This window comes from Helianthus annuus, chromosome 12 (genome assembly GCF_002127325.2).
Source record: "Helianthus annuus cultivar XRQ/B chromosome 12, HanXRQr2.0-SUNRISE, whole genome shotgun sequence".
NCBI classification, from domain to species: domain Eukaryota; kingdom Viridiplantae; phylum Streptophyta; class Magnoliopsida; order Asterales; family Asteraceae; genus Helianthus; species Helianthus annuus.
The window spans coordinates 32,130,508-32,144,181 of NC_035444.2; the positions used below are offsets into that span (position 1 = coordinate 32,130,508).

Consider the following 13,674-nt stretch of genomic DNA (forward strand, 5'->3'; position numbering starts at 1 on the left):
TAAATTATCAAGTTCGACAATTCCCTATAATTAAGTAAGCTATTACTTCTTGGTTTGTAGCCTTCAAAGCTTCTCCTCGGCTGACTCCTCTGGGGCACAATCATCTAGTTAGTCAGAATGATGTACATTGACTAGCCTTTGTGGCAAAAATAAATTATCTTCCAAAGGATGACGGTTGTAGTCTTTGACTCTCTGTCCAAAGGTGAAGAACTATGTTCGAACCTTAAGATCTCTGATCCAATAAGATTGCGGCTTATATATTAATGCCTTAAGTGCCATATTTTGTATGTCCTTTGTGACAAGGCCTTCGGGCCTATGATTATTAATGTCCTTTGTGACAAGGCCTTCAGGCCTATGATTATTAATGTCCTTTGTGACAAGGCCTTCGGGCCTATGATTATTAATGTCCTTCGTGACAAGCCTTCCAACTATCTAAAGATTGACGTCATGACAAGGACAGTTGTGACATTGTGATCCCCAGTCAAAAGGTAATGGACTCGGTCCAAACCATAAACAAAATTGATGGTCCTTTTTGACCTAGGCTAAATATAATTGACATACTTTCTAGTAGCATACTATAAGGAAGTTATAAACCTAACAGCCATTATGGTTTAGTAATACCATGACTTTATAAATCATCCATTACGATGATTCCAGAATAACTTGCATCTAAGCATATGTTATTTTTGGTGTTAGTACCAAAGATCCAGAATGGAGGTTTCCGACGAAGCACACAGCAATACAGCGGCTAAAAACAAGGATGCAAATATAAATATAAATGTTAATGGCACTACTCTTCAGGCCTTGATTAGCGCAGCAATTAGTGAAGTTGTGGATAAGGTCCTTGAGAACAAAAAGGAACCGAGTGTCACTCACTCAAAGATCCACACGGAAACACATACATCAGCTCGTAAGGAGAGCTCCGTTCACTCGTCAGATGAAAAGAGCGAACCTCAGGAGTTAGTACTCTATGATAAGCCCCGTTCAACTGAGGGCGGGTGCACCTACAAATACTTCGTCTCATGCAAACCCAGAGATTTCAATGGCGAAAAAGGAGCAATTGATGCTATGGAATGGCTTGAGGAAATGGAAACGGTTGTGGACATCAGCGATTGTGCTGACAAGGACGTAGTAAAATTTGTTTCATAATCTTTTAAGGGAAAGGCTCTTGTATGGTGGAGGGCCATGATGCAGTCCACGGGGAAAATTCCCCTATACCTTATGGGATGGTCCAAGTTTGTGAACCTTATCAAGGAGAACTACTGTCTACAACACGAAGTGGAAAAGGTGGAGACAGATTTTCTGACTCTCACAATGAAAAACCTAAATTGTCAGCAATATGTTACCGACTTCAACTCCCTATCTAGACTGGTACCCTATTTAATTACCCCGGAACCAAAACGCATTGCGCGTTTCATCGGTGGTTTGGCACCAGAAATAAAAGGGGATGTTAAGGCTTCAAGGCCAATCAACTACAGATCAGCTGTAGATCTATCCTTGTCTCTCACTCTAGATATAGTGAGACAAAAGTCGTTCATGAATGAAACTAATGACAAAAGACAAAGGGAGGAGGATAACTCTCAGAACCCTAAGAAGAGCAAATCCAAGCTCAACAATAACCAACAAGATTCCAACAAAAAGCCTACATGCAAAACCTGCAAAAGAAGACATTGGGGGCAGTGTCGATTAAACCAAAAGATAAAGCAATGTGGCATCTGTAAAAGAGCTGGCCACCAGTCCCACGAATGTAGGGACATGAAGGATGCAAACTGTTTCAGCTGTGGTGAAAAGGGGCACATCAGTACTAATTGCCCTAAGGCTGCCAAGAAAGGAGCAGCTAGGTCTGGAAAGGATAAGAAAGGAACCGCCTAGACTACCGGTTGAATACCTGAGACAGTGCACATCGATAATAGCATTAGGTACGTCCTTTACCATTTAGCATTGATAGTGACTGCCAAGTATTTTTACATTGATGCAAGGGATAATAAACCTTTAGCAAACCATAAGCTTAGCAAACTCTGGATTACATTCATAAGGACTTCATATATTAAATATGAGGTATAATTTACCAATGGAATCTTAATGACCTCTCTCCCATCCTCGGAGATAATCCTTTCATAAGAGTCTGGAGTACTCTCCCCCAGAAAGAGTACTACAATATATATTATTTATTTTATTTTATTATTTTTCTCATTGTTTTCTATCGTCTGCGAATGCCAAACTATGTTTGATAAGAGTACCATATGAGGATTTGCGTATCCTAGTGTGTCCCATAGATTGCTTCCATGCCTGATCAGTATGGAGGTTTAATGCATGGGATCCCCGAAGATATCCCGATGGTCATATAGTACCAAAGTCGACTAGTAGTATTCAAAGAAGATATCCAATATAAAAATGTCCTTATAAGTATCTCTACTTAGGGCATCTTTGCAATGGTAAAGGGAATGTGTCATTTATCGGACACCGACAGCGATAGATGAGCCAAAGCCTGAGAATGCGGAAATCTCTGACATCTCTATGTGTCATAATTAGCTTCTTTATAAGAATTACCATGTTTACCTTCTGAGAGGCAAGAGGATGTTAGGACAAACATCCCACTTAGGGCTGCAGTTATTGTAAGAATCTTATATCTGATATTACCAACGAAATAGAAAGAACTAAGAGCCAAATCAATAAGTTTTGGATAAGGTTTCGTAAAGCCAAAATTCAAAGTTCTAAGAACTCCGATTTTTAGTAAATAAGAAAGACGGTTCATCTTGCTTATGCATTGATTACCGCAACCCTATTTAGGCAATAACTAGGAATCCCCAATTGCTGCTAGGATCGTCGATTGTTCGACTAACTGTAAGAATTAACTATCCCTTAAGATTAGTTTTAAGTAATGGTTGGAATAACCATTTCACACTAAGATAAGCTTTTTATAATAGTTGATGTATAAGTATCAAGGCTGCTCCTTTGGAGACCTTGCTTAGATGGAATGTTGATCACCTATTGTTAGATAGAAGATTGGTATGTCCAATCATCAGGTCTGATAATTGCCTTGGAAACAACGAATAAGATCGAGCAAATCCATAACCATCTATAAGTTGCCAGTATTCGGCAGAGAATCAAGGATTCATGGAAATAGCAAACCTCCTAAGTTCTTGTTAAGAGATAAGGTTCAACAAAAGATATCACCCTGGAAAGGTGTGCCAATCTGTTAATTGTCAGGCTAGTAAGCTCTGAATATATGAAATCATTTGAAATAATCGAATATATCAGGATCAAATAACTTATGAGCTAAAACCTATTTAAGGAGCTTGGTGGAGCTCGCAATGTATTACACCCTAAGGATTAAAGGATATGTTTCGCCAATAAGTCAAGAAGCACTATCACATAACGGTTGGCAGACAGACGGACAGAGTAAGCGTACCATCCAAACATTGGAAGACATGCTTCGAGCATGTGTGATTGATTTAGGTGGCAGTTGGGATAACCACCTACCCTTGATAGAGTTCTCCTATAAAAATAGCTACCATACTAGTATTGGGGCTGCGCCTTTGAGGCCTTATACGGTAGGAAGTGTAGATCGCCTATATGTTGGGCAGAAGTTGGAGATGTCCAACTATCAGGACCAGAACTCGTTTTCGAGACGACGGACAAGATCGTTCAGATTCGCGATCATTTGAAAGCCGCCAGGGATAGGCAGAAAAGTTATGCGGATCCAAAGCGCAAAGATTTTCACTTCGAGGTAGGTGATAAAGTGTTACTTAAGGTATCGCCCTGGGAGGGGGTGATGCGATTTGGTAAGAAAGGCAAGCTAAGTCCGAGGTACATAGGACCCTTCGAGATTGTTGAACGTATCGGGTCAGTTGCTTATAAGTTAAACTTGCCTGAAGAACTTAGCGCTATTCATAATGTGTTCCACATCTGTAATTTGAAGAAGTGTTTCGCTGACGAATCACTGGTTATACCGCATACAGATATACACATAGATGAGAGTTTGAAGTTCGTGGAAAAACCATTGTCGATCAAGGATCGACAGGTGAAGAAGCTTCAAAGGAAGCATGTACCTATTGTTAAGGTCAAATGGGATGCCCGTAGAGGTCCCGAATACACGTGGTAAGTGGAATCCACGAAGAAAGAGAAATATCCTCATTTGTTTCAGTAAATCTCGAAGTCGAGATTTCTTTTAAGGGGGTGAGGATGTAACACCTCGAAAAAAATTTCGTCCAATAATGTATTGACACGTGTCATAGACTTTGCATATGCAAAAATATACTTTAGAGGGACTAAAGTTGATAAACGGTGAAAACTATGGAACGTAAGGGTCCAAAGTGTCAACAATGGATAAATAGACTCTATGATAACCCTACATAATGTTTATAACCTTAAACGGATGGATCATGGATCATACGAAGCGGAAATTGCACAAAAGTGAGGAATTACAAACTATAGGGGCTAAAAGTGTCAACATGTTGAATTTATACCTCTGAGTGATCTTTTGGCAGACCCGAAGCTTTGTAATGCTAAAATATACTCACTAGAATATGTGGTAAAAATTTCATGAAGTTTCGTTATCGTATGAGAAAGTTATGGCCAAAACCGTACTTGAGGGGTTAAAAGCGTCAACGTCGAATTTCATGACTTTTCGGGTGAGCGCAAAGTTAACCGAGGACATTACCATGTTGGTAAATGTCCCAAGGTTCCTAAAAACCAAGTTTGGGAGTTTACGAGTCAAGATAAATGGCCAAAACCTCGTATACGAAGACCAAGGACCAAAACTTCAATATTAAAGAGATTTGAGGATCAGATGGGGCTAGGTGTCACACCTAGGACCCTAGGCGTGACGCGAGGCCTGCCCAGGTGCAGAATTTCGCGAATTAAGCTATTTTGGTCCGAATTTTGAGTGCATAACAGCTGTGAGCACCTCCAAAACTCACCAATCAGCCCTCATGCATGTTGGGACACCTGTTGCACTCTTACAACACCTGAAACCTCCATAAATCAGATCAATTCTTCATTCTTTTGAGTTCTTGAGTAGTAACCAAGATCACCACAAACCTTCAAAAACTCACAAGGCATTCCAGGAACTTTCTGATCATCAAGGCAGCCTCATAGGGATTCCTAAGCTTCATTAGGACCTTTGTAAGCATTCATATCATTCTCTAATTCGTTCTAGCTTTGATTATTAGCCAAAAGTCAATCCATTGTTCATATAGTTTGACTTTTCGATTAAACGAAATTGGCTCTGTCATTTCTCAAATTGAAACCACTTATAAGTTGGTATTTATGTGGGAAACAAACCCTCAAAAGGGTATTCTCTGATTCCCACTCTAAGCATGCTATTTGTCGAGTCAAAGTTATTCTTAAAAAGTCAACAGAAATTGTTTTTGCGAAATATAGCATAAATGGTAATGTAGATGACATGCAATCAGTTTGATCATCAAAATAACTTTATAATAAATGTAAGAATATGTTTTATCATGATCAACTCGACAATCTTTAGTATAAACTCGGATCGGAACCGAAAGTCTTATAAAACGACTTTTTCCTTGACTCTCGATTCGGATCCGTGCATGCAGGTTTGAGATCTGTATTAGGGTATATTTTTGACCATTTTTATTTAAATGTAACTCTCTGGAATTTTTACTACTTGAGTCTATGCTTAACCGATTCATATGCATGTTTCCGATTTATGCTTAAAGTTGACTATTTTGCCCTTTTTTGATATAAAACGTGATTTTTGGAAAAGTGAAAGAGTAGAAATCTTTATTTCTGATTTATAGACTTGCACCGAAAATTTGAGATCAGTTGGTGGTCCAGATTTTGAGTTATGGCCGATATCGTAAAACTAAAGCTTTATGTTACATAATCGGCGCATTTAGCGTATAACCTATTTAAGGCCACTTTCTGATATAAAACTTTTTACCCACTGATGTTATATAATATTTTGGGATTTTTGATGATTTTTATTTAATTTTTGGCTGATCGTATCATAGGTCGCTAAGTTGATTCGGTTAATGCCGGTTTTGACCGTTTAAGCCATAAAATGAGTTTTATAAATCCTTTTGACCCCAAACCTTTTTCTACTGATTTTATTTGCTAAATAAAATATTTTGAGCATTCTGGAAACATAAAAATCTCAGCTTTCTTTTAAAAACCCGGAAACAGCTTTAAATCGCCTTCCTAAGCGTTTTTAACGCATAGTATGCGCTATAACCATATTAAGCATATAAGGATTATACCTACTGATGTATTTAACATATTTTTATAAAATAATAGTAAGTATAAGTTCTTGAACTCAGGTTTCCAATTTTGACATTTTTAGCCCTTGTGAAATTACCAAAATACCCCTACGGTGCATAGTTTGATTTTAAATGATAAATTTCATAAACGGGTCATACCCTACTGTTATAATATGTCAAATTAAGTATAATTACTGTATAAATCAGACCTGTAACTCAGATTCCCAATATTAACTCTTTTATAATCTTTTAAATGACCAAAATGCCCTTATGAGGCGTAAATTGAGTTTAAATTCATCCGGGGCATAATAGAACATAACTTGCTGATATTATAACATATTTAAAGCATATTATCTCAGGGAACTTGCATATGACTCTTTTGGCTACCCGTAACGCTCTTTTAGCGCTCGGTTCGGTTTATGTAACTAGTTTGCATAAATTGACCGAAACGGGTCAAACGTTATCATTTTTGTCTCAAAATCCAGAATGTATTTAGTATACCCATATTATACAAGTATTCAAACTTGTCGGGTCTAAATCACGTTCTATCCGGTCTTCGCTTAATCGTGCGCTTGAACCGTATATTTCCTTAAAACTAACCGGTCTAAGTTTAGGCTTAATTAACGACCCGTTAGTATTCTAATTGGTTATTTATACCATCGTTCCAGACTAGAGCCTTCCGGTAAATTGTACCTATGCTTACTTAAGTGAATACGGTTGAGTTATTATAATTCTTGCTATTTAAGACAGGAGCTAGCTCAGGTAAATACTCTTAACTTATTTTCCCTATTACGGGCTTGGGATAAGGTAATATAAATACCGCATGGTCAGGTATGGGATTCGAAGACCAATGAGTCGGGAAATCCAAATAACCTGTTTTTAATTCGTATTGCTTGACTGAAACATTGGGGGTTAATGCGACCGTGTCCTGGATATCCTTGACTCATTAAATGCAATGGCCACGACCTAAGCACGGGGTGTAGGCATACACCTGACAGATGCTTTATGCTTATAAATCGATTATACCCAATAAGGGATTCCCAATAAGGGAATAGTGGTGTGTCGGTTAATCTTGAACCGGCATAGAACCGGGCCCCGTATGTAGAGCAAGTTATGTAAAACTGATAACATGAGATATAGTTTGTCCCAAGTATAAAAGATTAATCTTGCCTTGCGCATCTTAATCAAGTGTCAAAATAGTTTTGTGCCTTGTGCGCCTAAACCAATTTTCATAAACTCTTTTCAGATGAGTCAGTTAAGTGTATTGACCAGTGAAAACTGACGTATTTTCCAAAGTCTAAGTGACAGGTACAAGTACGTAATAGGCTGGAAGCTGCTCAGGGCGTAATAAGGAATCTTGCAAGTTCTAGGCGCCTAAAGTCTGTTGAACAACATTTAAGTCTTAAGATCCGCCTGTGGATCCTCTACTTTCCGTTGTAATACTTGATATTACTTTATATTCGGATTGTAATATATTTATCTTTTGCTTCCGCTGTGCATTTATAAATTGTGTTGTTTGACTATGATGTTATCAACTACGTCACGATACTCCCCACCGGGCCCACCGGTGACACGTGGAAATTTGGGGTGTGACAAAACCTTTTTCAAACATGTTCCAGGTGATCTGGTATGAGCAAAGAAAAGTGCCGTGGAGCACTCCCAGCTTAGAAAAGTGGCTCAATGTAAATAAATAAATGAACATGTTTTGAAAATAAAGATTTCCCTGCGAAATCACATTATTGTAAATTTCGGGGATTTATCCCTAAGTTATGAAACAAGCAGTTTAAATTATTAAAAGATCCTGTTTTAAAAAGACTTCCGCTGTCGCCTAAATTAAATACCACGGGATTCCTGTCCCACGGCTCCTGAAACGGGTCAAACCGGGTCGGGGGCCGTGACATTAGGGTGCAATCTAATGATGGTGACTAAGAAAAACCGAAAAGGGTATCGGCCGTAGGAGAGGGAGGTCAAACGTTATGATGTTATGGCTAATAGGGTGTGTGTAAATGTGTAACTGTGTAACCCCTTAACCTCCACATAAGTCTCCTTATATAAGCACCCAGGAGGAAACCCTAATTAGTTAATAAGGGTAATTAGGCCCATCAACAATTACCAACTAATTATTTAATAGGATTGTTATATATTTTGATCCATATAATGTAAATGATTATAATGGCTACTAGATTAAATATAAAATAAATATATTTAATCTTACATAGACCCGTTCACCACCCATCTAAATAAATTGGAGATAATCTCGTCCTAAACATACTCTGTACTCCTCTTTAAGTTGTTAAACGTTCGGTCATTTCTTGTCTTCCAAATAAACCAACATGTAGAGAAGAGGATCGCCAAAAGACACTTTCTTTCCGACATCCTAGCTGGCTCTGAAGTGCTATCAAACAAAGCATCGATGTTGTCCCAACCCGTAAGATCCCACATGCACCACATCGAAACCACGCTAAATCATCTTAGCATCCGTGCATGAAAGGAAAACGTGCTGAACCGACTCCCCCTCGGCACAGGAGGCGCAGCTATCAGAGGAGATCGAAATCCCTCTGGACACCAAATTAAGCTTCACTGGGATCTTGTTTTGAACTAGCCTCCAGGCAAAGCAGTTTATTTTAATCGGCATCCAATTTATCCAGTCGCAAATAGCAAAGTCACCTCTGTTTTGAGCCTCTTCCACGACACGCCTCGCCTATTTAACTGATAAAAAACCCTTTCGCGTCACCTTCCCACTTCCAGCCATCGGCACCCGTATGAAAGCTGAAAAAACCCACCATTTCTTCCAGGTCTGTAGTGTCAACAGCCTCACTATCCGAAAGATTAACCTTGTTCCAGCTCTAGTTCAGATCTATAGAACCTGTACCAGTTCTGTGCCCCCTTTCCTTCACTAGACAGTCCTTGTTCGACCAACAAGTATAAATTCGGGAAGATATGTTTCAGTTTGACTCTTCCTAGCCACTTATCCTTCCAGAATTTGGTGCGGTCTCTGTCCCCACGGACCTCCTGAAGAGACTTTTCAAGTCAATGTCGAGCTTCAAGAAGTCCTTGTGGATTTTGGAGATATTAAGCCACATGCCCAGAATGCAAATTTTTGCCATTTGGTCATCTTCGTATATTTTTTTCGAGTGAATTGCTGAAACACACCTAACCCAAAGTGCCTCCTTATCTACCCTCCATCTCCACCACCATTTTGAAAGAAGCGCAAGGTTCATCCCCTTGAGCCCACCTACACCCAACCCACCGAAACGCCTAGGCACCTTGTTCCACGCCACCCAACTCATTTTGTTTTTGTCCTCCACCCCACCCCAAAGGAACTTCCTCCTAAGACCCTTCAAAACTCTAACTACCTTCTTAGGCGGCTTAAACATGGAAAGGTAATAGAGAGGAAGACTCCCGAGCACCGACTTGACAAGAGTTAATCTCCCCCCAAACTAGAGGCATTTAGACTTCCAATTGCTATTTTTTATCGGTTTAACCGTTTACTGTTGAATATGGTTGTACCGGATGTAACCGCCAATCTCACTTAATATGAAGTGTAAATTAACGACATATTTAGCTGACTTCAAATTCTTTGTGATCATGTTTTCACTATTCCACAACCAATATCTATGTGTGTGTTTACCTAAAATTAAGAATACAAATTGTGAGTGATGATTCATTTAATTATAAACGGGTAATGCGATGGTAAGCATCATATCTAATTTTCATTATCTCGTAAAAAATCTGAGTAAATCTCGTTTCTTTATGAAAATACTTACAAACCAAGAAATATGAAACTAAACCTAAACCGTAAAAACCTTGTCCCTACAAATTGGACAAAGACTCTTGTGATTCAACCATTCGTTGATGCATTCTTTATGATACCAATGCCCGCACTCGAGTGTGTAGCATATCTCACCCGCTTCAAAATCTTTTTGACAAATCACACAAATCTCTTTTTCTTTCTCCTTCTCCTCCTCCTCCTCCTCCTCCTCCTCCTCCTCCTCCTCCTCCTCCTCCTCCTCCTCCTCGTTCCAGTGAACCTCAACCAAATGATCTAGAATCTTTTCACCCGAGAAGCCGTTTGCACAAAGAGACTCGTACAACATTACATACCTCGAGATCATCATAGCTGTTTCCAAATCCCTCTTACCACCAAACGGTTGAGATCCACCCAAGAGTCTAACAGTGGCTACCGATTTGTGATTGGTGGTGAGCATCATACATATGGTTGTATAAACATGCCACTCGTCGAGCAACGTGGAGTGGATGCCTTCTTCGTATTCTTGGATCTTTATCTTTAAGGCTGTCTCCCTTGTCGAGGGGGTTATAACCAATACTTTGTCGACATAATTTTCGAGTTGTTGGTTCACGATGATTAAAAGCTTTGAATGTGGGACAATAACCCCGTATGAAGAAGACATAGACGTGACGAAACTTTTTGAACTATAGATACGGCAACGTGAATTGAAAGTAGAATTTGTAAACTATGTATTTATTTATACTACTTGTTTCATTACTTGTATGGCAAGTTTTTAAATCTTTTAAGTTGTTTCCGAATATAAATGTGTTAGATTTGGATACTTTTGATTCCCGTAATTCTCGCCCTAAATTAAAATCGTATAAGATATAGATTAAAATCAAAAGGCAACAACGTGTATATATTATACAGTAAAATAATTATACAAACCTCAATTTACCTACTTAAATTCTCATAATCGTGTTTACTCGTCACCTAAGAAAAATATTGTGGGTTTTTTGGGTTCTATGATTTCCACAGTTCCCTCGAGCATCTTGGCCACCTTCCCCATCGAAGGTCTCACTTCGGGGCGATCTTGGAGACACCATATCGCGGTCTTCACCATCCGTGTGATCATGTCCTCGTGTAGTCGACTATCATACGATCTCTTTATCTGCTTGTCCAAAATATCCTCGATATTCATCTCCTTGTAGACCTTATCGAATGCCCATCGAGGGAAGTACCATTCTTCACTTTCCATTTTCGAACCTTGAATGTCAAAATTACGCACCCCCGTAACTATCTCTAACAACACCATCCCAAAGCTGTAAACATCTGCTTTCGGTGTAATTTGATCGCTTTTTACCCATTCGGGTGCCATGTATCCGCGGGTTCCTCGCATCCTTGAGTAGCTAACCATGTCCTCTTTCTTTCTTAGTTTTGATAACCCGAAATCTGATATCTTCGGGCAAAAGTCAGCACCGAGAAGTATGTTTTCGGGTTTGATGTCACAATGGAGCACCCATTCTAGACATTCCTCGTGCAAATACGCAATTGCCCTTGCCACTCCTAGAGCTATACGGTATCTGATACCCCAATCGAGCATGGGCTTTCGGTCCAAAAACTTGCTCCCTTCAACATCTTCATGTTCATCCGAGTAGTTAACTTTACCCGAACGAAACAAGAACTTGTCTAACGACCCGTTTGGCACGTACTCGTACACAAGTATCCTCTGACCCTTCTCGGCGCAAAATCCCCACAAATGAACTAAATTGAGATGGTGCATTCGCGCAATAATAGTAACCTCCGCCCAAAACTCATTATCCCCACCCGTAACATTTTTCAAGCACTTAACCGCAACAATCCGATGATCAGTCAAAACCCCTTTATAAACATCACCAAACCCGCCCCTCCCAACAACATTCGTGCTCGAAAAATCATTAGTAGCCGCTTTAAGCTCCGCATAACTAAACCGCTTCGGCCCTCCCGCAGGCAAAAACTCAAGCCCAAACGTCCGAGCCATATCCCGATACTTCACATACTTCTTCAAAAACACCCAAAAGAATGCCACACCACTAATCAACTCGGCCGCAAACAAAGTCGATATAATCGCAATATTCCTTGTCGTCGAGTTCGACTCATCAGGCGGTAAAGGCAAACTAACTTCCACCGGGCACGTCGTCTCAAGAACACTCGTCAACCCCGTAAACGTGGTCTCGTCAGTCTCCGACTTATCGACCCGCAGAAAAAACGTCGCCTCCGTCGCCGGAGACCACAACCCGTAATACAAGTCTCTCACAAGCACACAATACCGTTGACCATCAAACTTATACCCGAACCCTTGACATTCCGGGTCATTCAAGCACCCGGATTCACAACCAGTAAAATTCAACACCTCAATAAACCGTTGACTCCCTTGACCCGGTCCACCACTATAATTCACATAATCCAACTGCAAAAACTTACTACCTTTGCTGACGTCATTGCTGAAGTCAACTTTTCTTCTACATTCGTCACCACTCGTCGGATTCTCGCCGGAAACACGCCGGAATCCAGGCGGACAATCGCAAATCGTCGTATCGTAACTCTCACCATACATACACACAAAATTAGGTCCACAAGTTCCTTTAATTCTACACAACTCCGGCACAGCTTGCCACACAACATTCCACTCGCCGGAGCTCCGATCAAGGCTATAAATCCTCAAATTTCCGGTATCATCAAGCGTCAACCGCCTCAACTTCCGGTCACCATAATCGGAAGTAATAAACGAAGCACCGTTCTCCAACTGCACCATTCCGATCTCATTTAGCGCCAAAAACGCGTTACTATTTTCATAATAAGCACCTTCTGGATCATAACTGCCATTAAACACCAAACGTTTTCCGTCAAATCGGAACATTCCGTTTCTAACAGAAAGATTCGTTCCCTTAATATTTTGATGTGGAACAATTGTGTTCGTAGGGAAGTTAAAACTGCTCCAGTTTCCATACGTCAGGCTTCCGTCATCCGAAATCTGGAGGATCCGAGTATCGGTTCCGGATGCTGTCGGAGGTCCGGGGAACTGGATATTGTTAAGGCGGAGTTCGCCTGAGGTGGTTATTGAAAGTGAAGCAGATTTGTTGACCGGTGAGTCAGCGTTGACCGTCCAAATTGTTGTAATATTGGTGGTGTTTGTGTAGTAGACGGAGAAGATGAATTGGTTGGCCGTGGTAGGTGATTCGAGGAATCCGGCAGTGAAGACGGAGTTGTTAGAGATTAGAGTTCGGTTTTCCGATGGAGTCCAGGGGAAATTAGTGGTTTGGTTTTGGATCTGAGCGTGTGATGGTTGAAAAGCCAAGAAAATGAAGAGGAGAGTGTGGATTAACATGACGGTGGCGGTGGTGGTGGAACACGGTGGTTGTTTTTGTTTTCTGATGGTTAGTTGGGTGGGGGAGATATTAAAGATTCAAGTGTTGACGAATTTTCGTTGACTTTGGCGGGTCACGTAAACGGTGGATGATGATGAGTTCATGACACAAGACGGTGCCAAGTGGCGCAACTTCAAAATTTTCACCGGGGGATCGGAAGTTACTGGATCTAAAAGAATATACCTAATTTTTTTTTATAAAACCGGGGGTCGAAAACGTATATACTTAAAAAATTCTATACGAAACGTACATACATAACACCACTGAGCGAAAAGTTCGGGGGTCGGGCGTCCCCCGGCCCTTCAATGCT

At 40.3% G+C, this 13,674-nt stretch overlaps 1 protein-coding gene across 1 annotated transcript; it reads right to left on the reverse strand.

Annotated features, from left to right (window-relative positions):
- Positions 1–10,823: 10,823 nt before the first annotated feature.
- On the reverse strand, positions 10,824–13,431 carry LOC110894529 (G-type lectin S-receptor-like serine/threonine-protein kinase At1g34300). Its single transcript, XM_022141747.2, has one exon. It carries the CDS (start codon positions 13,322–13,324, stop codon positions 10,940–10,942), a length of 2,385 nt encoding a protein of 794 aa, XP_021997439.1. The 5' UTR covers positions 13,325–13,431; the 3' UTR covers positions 10,824–10,939.
- Positions 13,432–13,674: the final 243 nt, after the last annotated feature.